The sequence below is a fragment of the Chelonoidis abingdonii genome, chromosome 1 (genome assembly GCF_003597395.2).
Source record: "Chelonoidis abingdonii isolate Lonesome George chromosome 1, CheloAbing_2.0, whole genome shotgun sequence".
In the NCBI taxonomy this organism is placed as follows: Eukaryota; Metazoa; Chordata; order Testudines; family Testudinidae; genus Chelonoidis; species Chelonoidis abingdonii.
Window position 1 is genome coordinate 261,948,805 of NC_133769.1, and position 22,896 is coordinate 261,971,700.

The window sequence follows — 22,896 nt, forward strand, 5'->3', positions numbered from 1 at the left end:
GCACACAAGGCATACTGTTGAGGTATTTGTTGCGGTGATTGGTTTTAATGCTAATCTAGGAATTCAGATATAGAATCTATAGATTTGCATGCTTTTGCTTACCCTAATTTACAATATCTACATTTTTATTTGTAAACTAACAATAAGTAAGTTGAGATCAGTCTTTTTTTAACAGAAGTATTACATTGATATACGAAAACTGTGGTGTATTTTCCTAGATTGTCACATGGCATTAACAAAGAATAGGTGATGTGATAATCACTCTGTAAAATGGTAGTTTCAGGGAATTTTATATATATATTTTTATGTAAAAAAGTTGGATTATTTTTTGTAGTAAACACTTGCTCTGTTTTCTAAAGGATGTGACATTATAAGTGGAAGATTCCTTGAGGTACATCTTAAGATTTCTTACAACTATTGAACTCACTCTTTTCCCTGAGACAGCAAAAATCTAGTCACTTGCAGGAAATAATTTGATCAGTTTTCTTTTTAGTAAATTCAGTTGCAGCATGAAGCTCTTCAAAAAGTAAAATGCTTTTACTGTAGGAGGAAAATGGACTCAGTTGAGTGAAAACCACAAACCTCTTTCATACCAACAGAAGTTACAGTCCTGAGGACCCAATCTGTAGACATCGCTTGTTGCATGATGCAAAATGATCAGGTGAAAGGGAAGAAATCCAGTGCTGAATGTTGTCCTTAACTCTTCAGAAGAAGGTATACAAATAAATGTATTTCTCAAGTCAGAGGATTTAAGCATTTTACGTTCAATAACATGCCCAGTTTATGTATAAAATTCCTATATGCTGCCCAATAGCTTAAGAAATGTCAAGTAGTAAACAAGCAAACATTACAATTATCCAGTTTTATTCATATTTAGACTATACTTCTCATGGAATTAAATATCTTGTTTGGTTTCTCCATCTTGTATATCTTCTGAGATTTCTCTCCCCACTGTATTCATCCTTACTTTCCAGAGCAAAATGGAAATATCTGTCTTTACATTAATCTAAGAATTTTGGAGTAAAGTCTTTTTGGGAAAATCTTGTGGAAATGTTTCAAGTCTGACACTGAAAGAACCTAAATTTTGCTCATTAATTCCTGTGAACAGATGAGTTGCTTTTAAATTGATGCCAGACAAAATTGTTCTTTAACTACAGAGTGAATTGACCTGCTGATTTAGTAAAGAGCCACATCTAAAGTTAACTGACAGTTCCTTGTCATATTTGCTAGTTCAGCTCTATGCATCTCTCAGTAGGGTAGATGTGCCAAAAAGGAATCAGAACCTTCATGTGATTAGAGCTGCCTTTGTAGTTTGTTTCCCTTCTGCTCCTAAAGATGGATTGAGCTCCTTCAGAGAAGTCCTCCATTTCTTGGACAGAAAAAAGGATTGTGTGGACTTATTTTTTGTGAATAATTAGGCCAGATTTGGCAAGTTCTTGCCTAGAGCAAGTAAACCTTTTGATAGGCAACTTAATGAAGACATTTTTGTCGCACATAATACCGTAAAAGTTTGAGGAATTTAACTTGTGACTGGGCTGGCCAACTTACAGTAGTTTTTCAAGGCTAAATTAATCCCAATCTTTCTGCTTGACTATTCTTCCTCTTCCTTTTCCCCCACTGGTTACTTCATGTTTAGAGTCCTTCTAAGGAAAGTATTTTATGGTGTTTCTCATCCTCAGAACTTTGTCAGTTGGGTAACAAATTGCTCTGAAGGGCAAGCATGTCCTCGTCTACAAGCCCAAGTTCATAGAATCAGAGAAATGTAGGATTGGAAAGGAACTTGAGAGGTCCAGCTCCCTGGCCTGAGGCGAGACCAAGTAAACCTAAACTGTCCCTTAGAAACCTCAAATGACAGGGATTCCACAGCCTCCATTGGAACAGGCTTCCAGGGCTTAACCTATCCATGTATTTAGAAAGTTTTTCCTAGTATCTAACCTAAATCACTTTTTGCTGCAGATTAAGCCCATTTCTATTTTTTCCACCTTTTTAGTGGGCATGGTTAACAATTGGTCACTATTTTCTTTAAAACAGTCCTTAACATATTTGAAGACTTACCAGGTTTCCCCTCAATCTTCTTTAGTCCAAACTTAACATGCCTAATTTTCTTAGCCTTCATTTATTCACCTTTTTTAAAGGTAGGTACTATGTTTGCCCTTTTCCAGTAGCCTGGGATCTGACTTACCTGTCCTCCATGAGCTCTCAAGGGTCCTATTTTGACTTATATTGGTTCCCTCTTGTTGCTAATATTAATTGTGTTGAGTGTTTGGTCACTATTAATCTTTTTAGCAAAGACTGAAGCAAAATAAGCATTAAACAGCTTAGCCTTCTTGATGTTATCTGTTGTTAGTTCTCTTTCCCTGCCAAGTAGTGGACTTAAACTTCTCTTGCTCCTAATATATTTATAGAATCTTCTCTTGTTGATTTTTATGTCCATTGCTGGATGTAACTCCTTTTGTGCCTTTCTGATGGTGCATGTACAAGCTTGTTCTTTTTTACTCCTCAGAAATTTGTCCATGTTTCCACTTTCTGTAGGGTTCCTTTAATTTTTCAGGTCATTAAAGAGCTTCTGATTGGAGCAGTATTGGCTTCTTACTATTTTCTTTGCATTAGGATAGTTTGCTGTTGGTTTCTCAGAGACAATATTAGAAGCACACCAGCTCTCCTGAACCTTTCCCCCCCCTTAGATTGTTTTCCTATGGGACCTAACCTACTAGTTCTGTGAATTTTAGTCTGCCTTTTTTTAAAATCCATTGTCCTTATTCTGCTGCTGCCACTTCTTCCTTTCCTTAGAATCATGAAATCATCATTTCATGGTCACTTTTTCCCAAATTGCCTTCCAACTTCAGATTTGTAACTAATTCCTTCTTGTTAATCTGAATCATCATTTCTAAAGGACTGTCCCCCCGGTTGATTACTTCATCTTGTGAAACAAGAAGTTGTCCCCAGTATATTCCAAAAACTTATTTGGCATTTCGTGTTCTGCTGCGTTACTTTTCCAACAGATGTCTGCATGGTTAAAGTCCCCCATTATTACCTTTGGATAGTTCTGTAGTTCTAGAAATTTAGTTCCTCATCTCTACAACCTTTTGTGAGACTTGTCAGATTGGGTTCTATATTCTGTATTGTAAAATTGTAAGTACAGCAGTCCCGTCTGCTGCTAGTGATTAGTAGCTGCATGATGGCAGTGTATCTTTAACCAGTGCCTTTGGGATCTTTTAAAAGAGATGTCAGAACCCAAGGTTCAGGCCTGTCAGAGTTTTAGAGTATTCTGTAGTGTTTGAAAAATTTGGGACAGTACCAGGGAAACCTGAAGTCTGAGAGAACTCCCTTCCCTGTTGCCCTTACATTGGCATGTATTCTTAAATTTATTTGTCCTTCAGGGTTTGATCCATGGTGTGTTGCCAGAAGGTGGGAATGGGTGACAGGGAATGGATCACTTGATGATTATCTGTTCTGTCATTTCCTCTGTGGCATCTGGCATTGGCCACTGTAACGGCCTTGGCCGGGCTCAGCTCCGGGTTGCAGGGGCTGAGCGAATGAAGTCTGTAGTCCAAGCCCTTAGGTAGGGCGGGACGGCGGACAAACGGGTCAGGGGCTCTGGCCCTGTGAAGCAGGGCAGAGCAACAAGCAGTCTAGGGACTCTGGCCCTTTGGGGCCGGGCAGAGCAGGGGACAACTGGAGGGAATCAGGTTAGGTAAAGGAAGGTGGGAGTCTGCCACCCTTAAGGAGTGGCAGGGGGAACGCAGGCCCTCCCACTCCACTGCGTTCCAGCCCGGGGCCCTAGTAGCGGCTGTCGCCGCTAAGGCGGTCAGTGGGGATCCGGCCCGAAACACACTGACCGGGTGAGCAGCAGGGTTCCCACCGAAATACACTGACCAGCTGGTCAGTGGGGATCCTGGCCGATGCACACGGCCATCGGCTCGGGGTTTTCTGCGGCCTGAGTGTAGTCAGCCGCCCCCGGGCTGCTTCCAACCTCCCCCTCCCTGAGTACTTGCCCTTCGCCGGCGTCGTCCAGGGGTTCCCAGATCATAGGTTCCTCAGCTGGCTCGGCAGCGGGAGGTCCAGTCCAGTCCTCGGGGTACCGGGGTCCAGGCGGTCCAGTCCAGTCCTCAGCGTCCCGGGGTTCGGGTGGTCCGGCCTAGTCCTCCCCAGGCCGAGCGTCAGAGGGCTCCACCCGCTGTTCTGGGTACTGGCCCCAGGGGAGGTCAAGCCAGTACCCCTCCAGATACCGGGCGTGAGGTAAGCCAGGCCCAGCGGGAGCTCAGGCACCCACGTCCGCCTTCTCCGGCAGCCTCCTTCCAACTGAGGGCTGGGACCGGGCTTTTATACTTCCTATCCAGCCCCCTGACTTCCTGGGGGCGGGAACAGGCAGAGGGGGCCTTGAACTTCTGGTCCCGCCCCTTGGCTTCCTGGGGGCGGGGATAGGCGGCCGGGCCTCTGCCCGGGGCCGCAGGGCTTCTGGCCTACTCCCTGTCTCAGGAGCGTGGGGGAGGGGAGCCCCCTCGCTACAGCCACTGTCAGAAGATAGGATACTGGGGCTAGATGGACTGTTGGTCTGACCCCATATGGCCATTGTTATTTTCGTAAGGCCTTGTTGGAATGTGTGTTGTTTATGAAGACTTACTGCCTTTTTAAGTAGGTATGAGAGAGAGTGTGAAGTATTCTCTTCATCAGTTGGCCAGGCACCTCTGATTACATCATGGCCGAGAATCTGACTCACCTTAGAGAAATCTTCCTTGTATTCCTTAGTACTAGCCTCCAGTAAGTCTTCTAGTTGGAAACAATGTAGCCTCTTTTATGTTTTTCAGTGAACCCTGGCATACAGTCACATTCCACAATCTTGGATTTGCCTTCTATTTCCCAGCCACCTGTACTAATTCAGAAATTGATACAGGTCATTTAGTTACTGTTCAGTGCTAAGAGGCACAGTCCACCTCACTTAATAAAGGAGTATTCAGCTTGCCACTCCATTCCTTCTTTTCCCCTTCCTTCTAGAGGAAACTCAAAACACTGACTCTCATCTGGAAATGCCTTTTGGAGACTTAATATAGGAGCTCAGATCATAATGACGTAAGAAGCAAGTTGTAGCCAGACTCTTGGACACACGGTATAAGGAAAGGGCAGGGTATGGTACAGTGAATCATGCCCATTGCTCTACAGGATCTGGCAATAGTTTAGTGTTTTATGTTCATGTTAGTACAAAGGATGGGCAGAGCTAGCTACTAACATCTCTGAAAATGTGCAGCACCACTGGCTAGCCACAGAAGAGAATACCTGCTGCAGCCCCTGAAGGGGTATAGTAATGGATTTGCTTGCTGCTAAGGTAGTGCAGACCAGATCGGCACCAGCCCCCATCCAGGCCAGTGCTTTTAAAGGTATAGTGGAGCTCTTTAGTTTTTTACTATGCTCTTTCATGCTCTGACTCAGGGCCTTTAGAAGATTCTGTGAGAATATTGCAATTCATTGTGTACTCAGATCGCTTTCAGTGGTGGGTGGCAGCAGCTTTCACCAGTCTTTTCTGTGACATTACTTGGAAAACCCGCTTGCTTGCTTGCTTGATGAAGGTTAATTTTGTATCTGTAAGGTGTGTGACCTCTATCCAAATCTTATAACTATAATAATCCCTATGGTTCTTTCTTTCTCTTTCATGCAGATCACTAATTGAGTATTTTCAGTCTTTCTGTCAGTTAGCGCCCATTAGTATTTCACAGTGCTGTGGCCTCTTTGTCACTCTGTACTCTTGTCAACAAACTTCCCTTCTAGATGTGTGTGCAAGAAAAGATACCTGAACTTGGTAGGCCTGTTTAGGTTTATTTTTTTTACTAGACTTTTTTATTCTTTGATCTCTCTTGAATTCTTGGAAGCCCCTCAGTCAATTCCAGTTTGTGTCCTCTTCTTTCTTCCCATTACTAGCCTCCTGAAGTAGGGAATTCCCATTTGCTTTATTTAGTTGAGACCTGACTTGAAGTTTTCAACCTTTTTTTGCAAGATGTATTTATGAGCTCTTTGCAGCTCCCATGTTTTTGTTATAGTATCTAGCACATCAGGGCCCATAGGTGTTACTGCAATACTACTAGCAATAGTGTGATAGCTCTTTCATAGAAGGCAAAGTGCCTGGACCTTCAATTTAGGGAGAAACCATTCTTTTAAAAACAAATTCTGACCAGTTCTGTCTTTGCTTTCTCTTCTCCTCCATTAATTTAAATCGTTTGGAAATTAGTAACTTAACACCTCTTTCAGGAAAAATGAAAGTAGTTGTGCCCTTCTGCTACCTTGCTATATGGTGTTAAAAGCCTAAGCATCTTAATTTATACATCTTCTTCCACCTGAATAGTCTTTCTTGCCCCATCTGCCACTTTGGGAAATGCTAGTGTTGCTCTTCTTGCCATTTTAGCCTCCTTTTTTAACTGCTTAGAGAAGTGAAATAGCTTAATAATAATTTTAAATGTCAACATTGTTGTTTATCATTTGATATTTGAGTTCATACTCATTAAAATGAATGGAGCAATCCACATCTCAGAGCTCTTGCTTGAGGGTATCTGCAAACCCATGCAGGTGTCTTCGCATCCGTTGCATTTGCTTCATGTTAAAAGGTTTTCTTCACAACCATAAGAGCTAGAGCTTTTTTTAAATAAATTTCCTCCTGAGTCTCAGCTTTTATCAGTCTGTCATTCATCTAGTCCTGTGCACACATGCCCCTTTTCCAATGAGGTGAGGGAATATGACCCACTCTTTAGGAGACACTGACATAAGTGGATATGGGTTTCGCTTGATCCTGAGCTGATGGGAGGGAGCTATTAACTTTGTTCAACAAAAGATATATGTTCCTGAAACTTGCACTGTTTGAAATTTCTAATCTTGGGTTTTCTGTAGCACCTGTTAAATAATATCTGTGCTGCACAGGTAAGCTAGCACAAGCAAGGTCCATAGGGGATGGCTCCTTTTCAACCATATTCTGGTTGAAAAGGAGACCACCTTAATTTCCCTAAGTCAGTGGTGTTTCTGGTTGTGGAGACCAAAGTAAGTGAATCAAATTGTGTGCCTTATAGGTATTGGTCTTGGTATAATGGTAGTTCTGCTTGTAAAGATTTTTACTTCCTTTCTGATCAGTGTGGCAAGCAAACTACATCTTCTAGGAAACAATCCTAGTCCATAGCCTTTCAAATTCCATAGTCCAGTCCGTGTCAAGGTTTAGGGTTTCATGCTGGACCTAGTGAGCTATCCTTCACAGGCCTTTCTGAATTATTCCTACATCATGCTTGTTAATAGTGAAATAGTAGTTCTGACTAAATTGAAAAGAACACTATACCAATGTGACATAGGTAGAATAATTTAGATCCTGTCTATAACTTGCTCAGTTCCTTTTGTTTTCATGTATTTGACAAGAGCAATTTATTATACTTCAGGGGAATTTCAATGGCTTGGGTATGTTAATCTCCTAAATTATCTCTGTTGGTCCATCTCCTTATTTTCAGGAATTTAAAGTAATAAGCTTCTTGCCTAAACGACAAAATCTAAGAAGTAAAGATCCAGTTTTCTCGCTAGAAAGTTTTGTTTCACAGTGTATCTAGTTAGGAAAGATTCATCAGCATTCTCTGTTCCTTTAATTCTGCTGCTGCCAACCCCCTTTGTCTACACTTTTTTGTTACAACATTTTCTTATTACACTTGAGTGTTCATATTTCTAAAGACAGGTTTACTGTTGTCAGAGGCCATTCATGTAAATGCTTATCAGTGGGGAAAGGCAAAGGGAGAACTCTTTCAAATTGAAACTTTCATCTGTAACTGTTGGTGTCCTGTCTGGCTTCATTTAATTCATAATCTTGCTAAATTAGAAAATTCATTGCCAGTGTTCCATCTTGGACCAATCTTGAGCGAAATAACAAAACAAGTCCTCAGCATTTATAATGTCACATACTATGAAATAAGAAACAAGAGCAAAAAATAAATCATAAGGAAAGCATAACTAAGCATAGCTTTTATATTTTATTGTTAGGAAGATGAATGATGTTAATTATTGTTGTCTTAGATACCGGAATGCCATGGACAATTGCTAAGTCATGTTAAGTTTGTTTTGAGGGTGGTTTTTACTCAAGATAAAGAAATAGATTGTCAAAATAAGCTGCAGAAGGTGATAGATTTCAAGATTTAGATTTAGGAGTCTGAAGTCTGTGTAAAGGTCAGATGCTTCAGACTGTAATTTGGAAAGTAAGCATTTTAAGATGTTTAAATAGGAAGATACTGTTTTAAAGGCACATAGTATATTGATTTTTATTGAAAAGTATATTGTCTCCCAAATTTTGCTTAGAAGCCAGATATGTGCAAAGGCTGAGTTAGTTTTAAAACTAAGATTGATAAATAATTCCTTAATGGAAATTGGCTAAGTCTGTTCTTTCTCTCTCATCACCTGCAGATAGTTAGTCAGTAAGAGCAGCAGCAGCAGTCAAGGTGGGTTGATGAATGAGTGTAATTCAGTTTCTTTGTATTGTGCAGCTTGAGAAATGCCAGTGGACTGACAGCAGCAGATCTTGCACATACCCAGGGCTTCCAAGAGTGTGCCCAGTTTCTCTTGAACCTCCAGAACTGTCACCTGAGCCGTTTTTTTAGCAATGGCACGTTAAATGGAGGTCCCAATCCAGTCAATGGTGGGACAAGTCGAAAGAGATCCTTTGAAGATGTGGATTCTGCTGGAGTAAAGAAAGCTAGGATTGAAGGTGAGATTTCAGAGGTAAAAGTGGGAGGGGCAATATCACTGTCGACTATAAGAGTAAGAGAAGGTACTCTGGGCTAGAAGATTTTTTAACATCCCTAAAAAGAATACATGAATCAGTTATGAATAAAATAATTATGAGAACAAGACTGGTAGCCTCCTTAAAGAATTATCTTTATAGGTTCCCACTTTCAGTGAGTACATGCCTCACTTCTGCAAGTCCCAGAGCTATATGGACAGGAAGTAACTTGAAGGGAATGTGTGCACTCTCTTCTGACTCAGATGTTGATTCATAAAAGGATTGTGGAGCATCTTTTGGCTACTTTCTGTCATAAAGATCATATAATCACAGAAATATAGGGCTAGAAGGGACTTGGAGAAGTCATCAGATCCAGACCCCTATGCTGATTCAGGACTAAGTAAATGTAGACCATCCCTGACCAATGTTTGTCTAACCTGTTCTTAAAAACCTCTAATGATGTGGGTTCCACAACCTCCCTTGTAAGTCCATTCCAGTGCTTAACTAACCTTGGAGACAAAGATATTTTTTTCCCTCCTAATATCTAACCTGTATGTCCCTTGGAGCAGATTATGCCCATTATTACTTATCCTATCCCAGTGGACTTAGAGAACAATTAATCACCATCTTCTTTATAACAACCCTTAACATATTTGAACACTATCAGGTTCCTCCCACCCTTCCCCATCTTCTTTTCTCAAAACTAAACATGCTCAGTATTTTAACCTTTGCTCATGGATCAAGTTTTCTAAACCTTCTTATCATTTTGTTGCTCTCATCTGGGCAGTTTCCAATTTGCCTACATCTTTTTCCTAAAGTGTGACATCTAGAACTGGACATAGTACTCCAGCTGTAGCCTCACCAGTGCTAGTAGAGCAGGACATCTACCTCGCTTGTCTTACAACATGGGAGGTAATTGTCCAGTCCTGCTTGGCACTGGTGAGGCCTTAGCTGGAGTACTAAGTCCAATTCATAACCATCATTTGTTCTTCAACTGTTTGCCATTGCCTAGTTCTTGCTTAATATAATGTGTAATGTTGACTGCCTTCTCAATAGGAGTGTGTGCTTAGCTATATGGCCTTCTTAAAGGACCAGAATATAAATAGCTTCCCTCACCAACAATCCCACTGTTTTTCTGTCTGCCATATGCTGTAGTTGGGGACATTTTTTCCTTCCCTTCAGCATTATGCAGTAGTTGAAAACTTCTCAAAAAATCCTGCATAAATAGTTTTAGACAAGGTTTTCCACAGGCGAAACCTTGTGGAAGGTAGTGACCAGATTTGGCTGCACTCCAAAAATTTATTAAGGCTTCTCCATGACTGCCACCATTCTCAGTAATGGCCTGGAAATGCACACTTTCGTCATCAAAACTGGGGTTAAATAGGGATGTGTTATTGCCCAAACTGTGTTCTCCATCTATTTAGCAGTCATTTAGGTCCTCTTTAAAGGCCACCTCCCCAATAGAGTTGAAATTCAATACAGAATGGATGGGCGACGTTTTAATCTTCGAAATCTCCGCTTGAAGTCTAAAGTCCTCAGGGCATCCGTTACTGATCTTTAGTAGGCTGATGACTGTGCCATCCTCGCGCACACTGGATTTTTTTGCACAAGCTTATTGAAGCTTAGGACTCTCACTCAATATTGAGAAAACTAAAGTGCTCCAGCCTGTTTCAGGCCTTGTACACAATCCACCACAAATCATCATCAAGGGACAAACTTTGGAGACAGTCGAACACTTCTGCTACCTTGCTAGTCAACTTTCTCAAAATGCAAAAATCGACAGTAAGATCCAGCACAGGATCCAGTTTGCAAGTGCTTCCTTTGGGAAATTGCTCTGACTTGTTTTCACAGGCCGTGACCTACGGCAGGATACCAAGGTCTATAAGACAATTGTTAACCCCTACACTCCTTTTATGGTCGCGAAACCTGGGTGACCTATCAACAGCACCTGAAGAGGCTGGAGCGGTACCACCAGCGATGCCTCTGAAAGATCCTTCGCATCAAGTGGGAGGATCGTTGCACTAACGCCAGCATCATCACTGAAGCCAGGGTAACCAGCATTGAAGCAATGATCCTCATGCTCGCTGGGCTGGACATTGTGTCCCAAAACAAGTCCTACTTTCAACTCACTTGTGGTCAGAGATCCCTTGGTGGTCAGAGAAAATGCTACAAGGACACACTGAAAGTCTGTCTGAAGAAAACTGATGTGGACATCATAAACTGGAAGGAGCAAGCCACCAACTGACCCCAATGGCAGCACATCCTCCATCAGGCAGTGGTCCACTTCAAGGAGCACCTTGCCCTTGACACTGCAACGAGAGAGAGAAGGAAGGAAAAAGAGAGAACTTTCTCAGCCGGCAGCTGACCCACCAGGAAATGTCTGTATCTCCTGTGGGGAGATCTGTGGTTTCAGGATCAGACTCCTAAATCATCTCAGGACCCATGTTTAAATCTGTATTAGAGATCATCCTCGAATGATGATGAGACAAGGTTTTGTTTATTTTCATAAGTCACAGATATTAGTGATCCAACAGAATTCTTTTTGGAACATTACAAAAGCAGAGATTCACAACATATGATTCTTTCCCTTTCTAATGACTGAACTGGGCATGAGCAATGTCTTTTACATACCTGAAAGAAAATAGTTTTGCCAAAATCCTGGAACATCTGCTGGCCCTTCTTTAAAAGGGCCCCAAAAGACCAGCAAGTGGTATTCCAAAATCACTTCCTTCAGTCCTGAAGTTGGAAAAGCCTTTGCAAAAAATCTTTTTGGCATGAGTGGTGTCTGTGAAACCTACTTCTGCACCACATTTTCCTAGATTCTCAGACAGAGAAGTCAGTCTGTGCAGAAGATAGCCTCGTAGGAACCCTTCAAGAAGTTTCAGAGGCTGCAGTAGCTGAGATTTTGGTGGGAAACTAGGTGTAGCACTTCTGGGTTCTGTGGCTTCAAAAATTGCTCTGCGCAAAGGTGAGGCTGTAAGAGGTTCAGCCAGACCTTGTTGCTGTTGGCCTTCCCAGATCTTAATTGTCCTGAAGGAAAAAACTTCCTTGTATCTGGGCCATTTGGTTTAGTCTCCTGCACTAAGGCATCCATCTGATACATCCAGCATGATCTCCAAGAAATGCCTCTAAAGGTGTCGAAGAGGGCTTTCTGAAGAATCTACACCATCCTCTGTGTCCAGCTGTGATTTATTCCTTATTGAGGTTGCTAGCTTTTGATTGCCCTGCCATTGTTGCCAATGAAGTTGTGATGAAGTGGGGAATTTTCGCTAATATTTTTTTATGAATACTGTGTGCACTTCAGTTTCCCCTATATGCTGCATGGATAACTAGGTGGTTGGGAAAAGGCTGTTTACTCTTGGGCAGGCATGTGAACGGTGTGAATAGCTCCTAGCTCTGTTGGGTTTGGGGCCCAGGTCAATGGAGGGTCTGTGAAGACAATGGCAAATCCAATCACCAAGATTTTTGGTACTTAGCAGCTAATGACTATGAATGGTCCACCACCTCTGCAGGACACCAGCCATATTTGACCAGCTGGACAACAAATGACTGAAGAGAGGCTTGATAGAACCGGCTTGGGAACTTGAACAAAGAGGATGGAAAGAGATCATGAGAGCCGGGGTGGGCACTGCTTTCCTGGGCTCTAGGTAACCAGAGTGGAGCATGCTCTAACTTTTTTTTTTTTTTTTTTTTTTTCTTTATGCTAACCAGGGACTTTGTATGCTATGTTCCAGAGATCTAATAAACTCTGCTGTTCTTGCAATGCCTGCCAAGAGCCACTACAGATGTTGAAGGTGAGAGAGAAGTGTACACCCAAAGGGGGTAGTACACCCCCAAGTGTCCAGCTCAGGTGGACTCACTGAAGGGAGATCATGGTCTGAAGCAGGGGTGCTGGAGGCTCTGAGGTTCAGTTCAAGGACGCAGGGAAGCCAAGTGTCTTACTCTAGTGAAAGAGTGAGCTCCTAAGGCAATATGGCACCCTGAGGGGTGTCTTCCCAGGACTGTTCCAGAGCACTGGATCTGTGGATCCATGACAGGTGATAGCAGAGGATGGCTTTTGAATGCACCAAGAGGATGGTCAGTTTCTGAATGCACCAGAAGTATGTTGTTGTACATGACTAGCATCAGTAAAACAAGGGTAATCAAAGGAAATAGCCAGAAAATGGTGTATAGCCATCTCCTTATGAAGGATATTGCACACCTGTGCATTGAGAGGATTAGGCATTGGGAAGCTCAAAAAGATGCCTCTGATTGCATGGCTGGAGAAGAATGATCAGTTTAAGAGGCAGGTTCCAGCCCCAGATTTGTCCCCAACAGAGTCCAGGAATAGCACCAGAGAGAGCAGCCAGGGCAGCAGCAGGGTGTCCACAAGACCAGTTCCCCATCCAGCAAGGGCTCTTCATGACCTTGCTCCCCATGAACAGATTTGAAGCAATGATAGTTAGAGCTGAGCGAGAAGTTGCTGGAAGACTGCAAGAAGCAATGAAAGCATGAATGGGAGATGAAGAAGCAGAGGAGCAAGAGGACCCACAGAGGGGTAAGTGAGGGAGAGGCCATGGGATGCCAAGTCCGCAAGGAACCTAGATACCAAATTGCTGCCCCAGATTAAGGAGGCAGGGATGTAGATACCTACCTCACTGCCTTTGAAAAGGCTTGTGATTTGAACCAGGTTAACTTTTTGAACTGGCTTTGCTGTCTCACCCCCTTACTCAGTTCCAAACCCATACAGGCTTGTAGCCAGATGAATGGAGTTGATATTGGGGACTATGAACTATTCAAAAAAGCTTTGCTGCTCACGTTTGAATTGACTCCTGAGGCATTTAGGAAAAAGTTTGTGTGTGCAAAAGACTTAGGATGTGACTTACTTGGATGCCACCACCCTGATGGGAGAGTATTTTAACAGATGGGGTAAGAGTGCAGGGGTCACCATACTAGAGGATTTGTATAACCTGATTGCATTGGAGCAAGATTACAAGATGTGTTCTCATAGGCTGACCATGTGGTTAGTGAACAGGAAGCCCAAGGATTTGCACAATGTGAGTCAATTGGCAGATGAAGGGGTCCTCCCAGGTACTATTCCAGAGCTGTTCTAAAGCACTGGACTTCATGGATCTGTGATAATAGTGCATCCTTAATGCACTAGTTCTAGAGAAGGCTGATGCTAAAGTTTTATGGGTTGGTGATGTGAAGGGCTGGAACTGAGAAGTCTGACTTCTGCTCCTTGCTCAGTTCCCATTTCCTTAGGAAAGCCAGATTCTGGCAGAGGCTGGCAAAGATCCCCATTGTCTCAGACACTGCTGAGAGATCTGAACTTCAATAGTGTTTTTAGGAAGACAAGTGTGGTGTAGGAATTAAGCATTTCCTCTGAGACTTAGACTCAGATTTTGGATCTCTGTTGTGGGTGTATGGGTGTTGTATCCAAAAACAAATGAGATCCTGGAGAAGCTGAAAGTGACTGACTAAATCAACAGCTTCAGGCCTCAGCTATCTACTTATGGGTCAGTTCTGCATAGAAATCCAAACTGGAAAGTAGCCCTATGCCTTTCAGTGGAGATAGATGAAGGAACCTCATTTCTGCTTCAGGCAGCATTGTTGCCAAACAGCAATTTGAAGATGAAAGAGATGACTTTGTCCCCAGCTTTAAAGGAACAGATCATTCTATGTGCCTCCCTTTTGGAGACAGTTTGTCCTTGGGCAGGGGTGTGTGGGGTTTTTTTCTTTACCATAGTAAACTATTTTCTTGGGTTGTTGGAGCCGCCAGGAACTTATCAAATGAGGGTCTGACTTCTAGTTCCAGGCTGTCTCTCTCTTGTCTCTCTCTCACACTCTCACTCACACACACAGTCTCTCTTTTCTCTTCAAGGATCCCTCTTGTAAGCAACTTACAGGACAAGGTTTTGGCTTTAGTAAAATCTGAGAGAAGAAAATGTCAGACCCTTACAGGAGAAAGGGATTTTATTCCCAGTATTCCTTTCATAAAAGGAAGAGTGACCTGCATACTATTCTAGACTTCCCCAAACTGAACAAATGCCCAAGGGAAAATCAGATTCCACATGGCTGCTTCTGGGGAACTTAACCCCTTTTTGGTCACACATTGGTTTGGGTCCCTTGTTTACTTACTTAAACAACTTGATGGGAGAGTGGCATCTCCTAAGGTGTTCACCAAGTCCTTGGCTGTGATCACAGCTCATGTGCATCATCAGGGCTTACAGACTTATCCATACCTAGATGACTGGCTTATAGGAATGTCATCTCAACATGGGTTAAGTTATTCCCTAAAGAAGTGTTCCATCTTCAAGACTCTCTTGGTCTGAGTGAAGAAAAAAACAGACCTTATTCTAGTTAAGATTCTGACTTCCATAATGTCTGTCCCAAATTTCACAAGAGATTTAGCTTTGTCTACCTCAGAGCAAGCTGACAGAACTTACTAAGGCAGTTTTCTGAGGAATTTGGTCTCAATGGCAGTCTGCAGACTTGTCACCGTATTTGCATGTCTGCAGATGAAACCTTTACAAGGGTGAGGTCCAACGGGTCCTCCTGGAAAGCAGGAAGCCCTCAACCAGACGGACTTACCTGGCCAAGTGGATGAGGTTTTCCTGCTGGGTGTCAGAGCGTGGCATCTCTCCCTCGCGCTCTTCCGTACAGTCTATCTTACATTACCTGCTTCATTCAAGGAACCAGGGCCTGGCTCACTCTAATGGAAGAGTTCATCTCGTGGCCATCTCCACTTTTCACTCACCAATCTAGGGTCAGACAGTGTTTTCTCAGGACATGATAGTCAGATTCTTGAGAGGCCTCGAGAGACTCTTCCCACAGATATGGACTCCTGTCCTGCAGTGGGATGTTAACTTTGTCCTCTCTAGGCTCACTGGCCTGCCCCTTGAGCCACTGGGTTCCTGCTCCCTTTCCCATGGTCCTGGTGGTGGTGACGTCGGCAAGATGAGTCCCTGAAATTAAAGCATGACCTCAGGACCTCCGTACAAAGTCCTTTACGTAAATAAGGTTCAGTTGCGGCCCCACCCTGCCTTCATGCCAAAGGTGGTCTCCACCTTCCATATGAACCAGGACACCTTCCTCCCAGTGTTCTGTCCCAAACTGCACAAGACCAGTGAGGAGAGCCATCTTTTCTCCGTGAACGTCCGGAGGGTCTTGGGTTTTTACTTAGAATGTACCAGGCCTTTCCGAAGATCGACTCAACTCTTTATCGCTACAGTGGATAGGATGATGGGTCACCCAATGTCATTGCAGAGGATTTCCAATTGGATTACCTGGTGCATAAGACCTGTTACGATCTGGCTGGGGTTCCGCCACCACCGATTGTCAGAGCCCACTCGATTACAGCGCAGGCATCTTTGGTGGCCTTCCTGGCGCACATCCCTATCCAGGATATCTGTAGAGCTACAACATGATCCTCTGGTCACACGTTTACCTCTCATTGTGCCATCACTCAGCAGGCCAGAGATGACACTGGGCTCGTCAGAGCTGTGTTGCAATTTACATGTCTGTGAACTACCCACCTCCATAGGTACTGCTTTGGAGTCACCTAATATGGAATGGACATGAGCAAGCACTCAAAGAAAAGACAGTTACCTTTTCTGTAACTGGTGTTCTTTGAGATGTGTTGCTCATGTCCATTCCACAACCCACGCTCCTTCCACACTGTTGGAGTTTCTGGCAAGAAGGAATTGAGGGTGGGGAGAGCCAGTAGCACCTCTTATACCCTGGCATGTGGATGCCACTGCACAGGGTGCCAGAGCCAGTTCTCTACGGATACTGCTGAGGGAAGAACTTCTGGCACTGGTGCATGTGGCAAGCGCACACACACCTAATATGGAATGGACATGAGCAACACATCTCAGAGAACACCAGTTACGGAAAAGGTAGCGGTCTTTTTCTCTCTACAGTGTAGCAAGAACAGACGCAGTTTGGGGAGCACAGTGCTGCTTCCACTGGCCAATTAGCGAGGCTCCATGGAGGCAAAGCCAGGAAGGAAAAAAGGACATTGCTTGTCCTACATAACTCCTGTTCTGTGACTGTATATCCTCTAGATATACAGTCACCCCCTCTTTCTCCCTCTGCTGTTTTTTGGAGCCCAGTTACATTTAGGTGTTCTGGAGGTAGAGGGAAACAAGGAAAGCATTGGTGAGGGAAGGCCACCTATACTCTCTGGGGCAGGTAGACTTCATGTCCTAGACTAATTGTCTGTAGTCTTTATGGTTCCAAAGATAGCGTTCAGAATCTGCATCAAATATACTGGTGTCTGATCCCAAGCTATAAATGTTCTCTGAGAAGTATGAATTGCTCTCTTTCGTATCATTGTGCTAACTGAAGCCTGATGATGGGTAGTTGAAATGTCAACTATTTCTATTCACTTCACCAGAAAAATCAATCTAATGTGCTTGAATGTGATGGAGCATCTAGTTTGTGTTGAGTCCATAGTCAGAGTTTAAGGCTAGAAGGAATGACCTGATCATCTAGTCTAGTCTTCCGTATATGATGGGCAACAAACAGCACCAGCACACACTAAAACCAACAACTAAAGTATTACAGCACACAGGAGACTAAACTACTATGTTGCCACTGACAATAGATAGAAGGAACTGAGTTTACATCAAGGCCTGAGGTCCCTGCAATGGTAGGGAATTGATGAAGTGAGATAATCCTGGCAAGTGACCTGCGCTCCATGCTACAGAAGGCAAAAACAACAAAACCCGAAGGTCACTGCCAGTCTGACCTGGGGGGATATTTCTTGCCAAACCCACATATGGATCTGATCTCCATCTGTGGACATCTTTGATACTTCAGAGGAGGGTGACCAAACCTCTCCTCCCCCCCAGGATACATTTGGGATGAGTATCCTTTTCTTGACCCCTGTGTGTGACCAGCTGAAGCCCTGAAGCATGAGCTTTAAAAACAAGATATAAACTGGAAAAGATCCCCAGGGCTGCCAACCCCCTGTCCCCTGCCAAATCCTTAATTCTCCTGCAGTCGCTTCTAATCCAGAGTTTCCTTCATGCACCCCTCAGTTTTCTTATTTTATGCGCATACAATTAATCTTTCCGTATAGCAGTTTTTTTTCTCATTTTTAATAATGAGAATATTTACACTTCAGTTTATTGGCTTGGATATGAGTTTTCAAATGTGCTCTGGAAACTAAATCTAACCTCCTTTTTTTACCAGCTCATAGCTTTGATGGCTTAATACCAATGATGAATGGAGGAAATGAGGATGATGCTGACAGTATGCACATTGATAAAGAGTTTGCTGTTGTATCAGGTGGGAGTGGACAGTTTCCTCTTAACTACAACAACATTCAAATGGTTGAAGACACCAAACAGGAGAGTGGTTCTGTTGGACCAAAAGAGATTGAAATTTACACAGTTTCTGCAATGCAAACTCCCTGTCGTTGCAAGAATCAATATGCATTTTATTTCTAATTTAAATATAAAACATCCTTTTATTTTTTGCACACTGTTGTCCAGAGTCTTGAAAACTATTGTATAGTAGTTATTACAGTAATATTTGGGTCTTTAAGTAGATATTGAAGATTAGCTGTTTCATAGAACACATTGCAAGTATAAGGGAGACCTTATTGATCTAATCTAAATAGAAGTTCACCATGGGCTGTTTCACTTTAATTCAAGGCTTACATTTCATATGCCTTGGTTTTAGTTACTATGTTTGCAGCTTAAAGGAAAATTCAGAAGTATTTTAAATGATTGGTTTAATTGGTATCAAATAGACTTAATTATCAATATTGTACAAGAAAAGTATATCCTAATGGTTTATATAGTTCTTGACACAGTGTGGAACCTCTTAGCTAGTTTCAGACTAGCACAACATAAGCTAAAAATAATAGTCCAAACTTAATGATTATGTGTTCAGTATTTGTTCAAACACAGCAATATGACTGTAGAAATCATGTTGTGAACAGCTATTGCTTTTGTTTTATGTGGATAAGACTATTGATGCCATGGGACTTTCAATGAGTTGCCATTTGGAACAATCTTGGAAACTACTGTTTGGATTTTGTATCAGTCTTCACGAAAACAGCCATATTGTTAGTAGTAGTGCATATTAGTACTTTAATTTTTTCAGGGGCCGCTTGATCAAGATGCTTTTTAATAACCCGAGAGTGTATATAGAGTTACGCTGTCTTAAGAAAAATTGTCTTGGGTCAGCTTGTCCATCCACTTGGTAGGTAAAGGGAGGAGTTACTATTTTAGTGTATTACTGCATTTTGAAATGAATATTCATGTTGTAAGTCATACTATAATAAAAATGTTTCTGCTTAATACCATTGGTTGGATTCACCAAAAGTAGATGAAAAGCTCCAGTGATAGTTTCCAAATGTTTATATTTATTGAAAAGTAGTTGATTTTCTCTTTCATAAATATTGTATATTGTTATGGGTGCTTATTTTCAACAAATATAAAAATGCTATAATTATCACTAGAACTATTCATGATCTGCTTTTGAATATTCACTAACAGAAATGCCATTGTTAACTTCATCCACTTGGCAAAGCTAGCCTAAATTATCAATTTTAAAACAGGACTTTGCACTTTTTCCAGTTAATAAACACATTATCAAATTTTTAATGTGTCTGTCACAATATTAGTAGGCATAATGTGTTTGAATTTCTTTTTTTTTTTCAACTTGACCTCCAGCAGGATTCTGTGGCTAATGTTTAGTTAATGTGATTATTTTAAGTGGTTTAGGGATAAAGCAGGAAACTTCAGTTGCTGCACTTAGTGTCACAGAACTCTCAATTCATTCACTTTCTTGGCATTGGTATTTCACATATAGTAACACACAGTCATATTATGTATATCAGTTTATATTTACGTGGAGAACTCTACAGCTTTCCACTTCTTTGGTGTAAAACAGTGGTGCTCATTACCTTTTCTTCAGACAAGGACCCCATGTTTTAAAATTTGGCAATTTAGTAAGAGAATATTTAACTGTCCTGAGCTAGAAATAAAACAAATGATACTTTTCTGCACAAAGATTTATGTATTAATATGTACATAAATGTATGTGTATATGTTCAGAGAGAGACAGAAAATGTAAAATGCTCAAATATCAAAATACAGAGCTAACGTTTCTAGGTTTGCCCTGCTTGATAATCATAATGGTCCCTTCTGACCTTAAAGTCTGAGTTTATTGTGAGAGAGAGAGACAGACAGACACACACAAAATATACCCCAATAGGTAATTTTTGGGCACACACAGTAATCTGTTTTTGTGCTAGTACTTTGAGTACCACTGCAGAAACATAAATTTGAAACCTGACTGAAATTTAGTTTTACAGAAAAGGTAATTAATGTACTAATTATTAAAATTCAAACAAGAAATTGCTTAAACCAGTCTGTTTTTTTGCATGAATGTTTTTAGTATTTCCTGTTTTCTGTTACTAATCTTACAGTCTTCTGTGCATTTTGCTGTTGTATGGCATTTTGCATGTGGATTGTACAGATGTTACAAATCTATCATTAAGAAAAAACACTTTTCCTGTTAATATATCCTCAAGTAAACCACTAGTTACACTAAAATTAATTGTTCGATATGCAAACTTAAGAAACCTTTTATATTAGATTCCCCACTGACACAAGCTTGTTCATATTGCCTGTTTCAATGTGTACTGTTACCTGAGATCTGTCACTAAAGAGGAGGCAAGAAACCTAAATTAATCACCACGGCTAAAAACTGTAGTCCATTCAAATTTCAGTTCTTGCACAGAGATTCTTTTGTTCCAGGTGGATTTTAAATTTGTGTAAAAAGGTAGCTTAACTTCAAAAACCTTTGTCCTGTTTCTCAAAATACTATTTGGAATGTTGTCTGCTTTGTTACTCTACACTTGTCACTTAATATCTTATTTTTTCTAAAATTCACACTGTCTTAGAAAGTTTAGCATAGCTATATATATTTACATTTCTAATTTAGTTAGCAGTTATGTTTTTGAAAGTGAAATTAGCTTTCAAATTTACTGATCAAAGTCAGATTACATTACTTTTAAACCACCTATGTTGACATGGAATATAAAAATTAGGTTTGCACTTGGTTGGTTTTGTTTTGTTTTGTTTTGTTTTTCCCCTTTCAAGTTTCCATACATAGGCTTTGAAAAATAAAAGTGGAGTGCAGTGGAGACATTTTTATGTATTTCCATTGATTCTCAATTTTTGGTGACAGATATATTTCTTAATGCAGATATGAATAGCAGTAGCTCCGTTTTGAATGCATTGACAAATGGATGTACCATCAATGGACATTTGGACTTCACCGCCATAACACAGTTCAATGGAATGGATGCCAGGCATGAAGAATGTTTAACGTTAATACCTAATGGAATAACTCCTGGAGTAGCTTCTGCCAATAGGCACAGAAGTCATACCAGTAATGGCACTGAAGAACCAGAAAAAGCCATGAATACTTCTGCTGATATGTGTGGTTCACTGCATCTGAATGGAAGCCCAAGTAGCTTTGTGTCTAACAGGCCCTCATGGGTTGACGATCTTGGAGATACTTTGCACTATGGGCATTATCATGGTTTTGGGGATACTGCTGAAAGCATCCCTGAACTTAACAGTGTTGTTGAGCATTCCAATTCTGTTAAAGTTGAACAGAAATACGATAATACTGTCTTAGGCACAATGTATCTTTATCATGGCTCCTAAATCAGCATCTTGTTCCTCAAATTCATGTTGAAATTGCTAGCAAATGTTTGGGAGGGACAAAAAATCCTCACCTAGCATTAAATCTGAAGAATGCAACTATTACTATTTTTACACTTTTGTTTATATAAAAAGTAAACCTTTCATTTGACAGTCTTATACTATAGTTCTAATTTGTTGCATGTATGGGGCTTATTTAGTGATGCAAGTAGGTGGTGGTACAATGAAATGTTTATTCTTTGCATTTTACTATGGAATGTTGTGGTTTTTTACTTTTTTATTTCCAAGCTAGTGAACACTATCTTCCCCCTTTTTAAAAATGTTTTCCCTCTTATTAATATCATCAAACTGTGTTGAATTTTGTGCAGACAAGTTATATGTTTATGCATCACTTTTGAAGTAAATATTTTCCTTTTTTGTATTTTCTGCTGAAGCTATGGTAGCAACATCAGTGCCAGCTGTCACTATGCAAGGTTTGAAAAGTGTTGTTCTTAAAGGAGCTTCTCTGATTTACAAATTTGTGCATTTACTGAATTGAAAGTTCATCTTTACTTTCTATGACAAATGAAATGTTAAATGCAAACACAAAGAAGTTTGAAAAAATGTTTCACTTTAATGTAGCATAGGAATTATTTTCTTCATTGTTGGGGCCCTTTGCATTATAGAAGTGGAAAAGCAGATTACCCATATTTGGCTGTAAGGCAGGGTTGGTTCTGATTTTTGGACTTCTTTATTTTTCTTCTATTTTAAATGTGTGCTTGATATTTTACCATAGCTCACAGCCTGGCGGCATGTTGGCACTGTTTTTGCTTTTTAGGCAATTTAAAATTACTGCTACTTGTTATAGAAATCGTCAGGTCAAAATATGTGACTGATTTTGATATACTGTACATATATTTTGTTTGCTGTGTGTTTTTTACAACTGCTTTGAAAATCTAATGCTGTGTATATCTAGCCAGTTAAGATTACTTTTAGGGTTATGTTCACTGAAAATACATTGTATTTAAAGCTTATTACAAAAGTAAAAATTCATACAAGTGCTCTGTACAAACATTAAATAATGTAATATACTACTTCTGTGATTTGATAAAAGAACGGTGGGAGAATATATTAAACAAAAAGCCAGTAAGACCTTTGAACTGTATCAATTTTTTGTTGTTTAAAAGGGATGTTTACAAATTGGATTTTAAAAAAATAACTCCATATTGTATCTGAATTTATTTTATTTAGAAGTGATACATTCATTGATTATAGGAACAAGTGTTTAATAGTTTTAAAGTCAAATCTCACTTACCTATTTAATCCCTGTGTGGAATCGTCATTTATTTTCATTATGTGGAATTATATATATAATATAATAGAGACTGCTAAACAAAGGCTCACAGCACTGGCTACCAGGCTAAGGAGATACACTAGAGAAGCAGAGGCCAAAAAAGTAAATGCCCTGTTCTCCAAGGAACCATCCAAGGTGTACTCCCAACTGCAGTGCAACAA

At 41.0% G+C, this 22,896-nt stretch overlaps 1 protein-coding gene across 6 annotated transcripts in view; it reads left to right on the forward strand.

The window, feature by feature from the left end:
* ANKRD10 (ankyrin repeat domain 10) overlaps positions 1–22,760 on the forward strand; it is a 43,902-nt gene extending 21,142 nt beyond the window's left edge. For 5 of the 6 annotated variants that reach the window (XM_032764958.2, XM_032764962.2, XM_032764961.2 and 2 more), the window contains 3 exons: positions 8,493–8,713; positions 17,909–18,004; positions 20,939–21,545. In XM_032764958.2, coding sequence (XP_032620849.1) covers positions 8,493–8,713; positions 17,909–18,004; positions 20,939–21,405 — 784 coding nt within the window. In that variant the 3' untranslated portion in view covers positions 21,406–21,545. Of the gene's footprint in view, positions 1–8,492; positions 8,714–17,908; positions 18,005–20,938 lie in introns of all 6 variants that reach the window. The other variant, XM_032764959.2, reaches the window with a different exon arrangement.
* Positions 22,761–22,896: the final 136 nt, after the last annotated feature.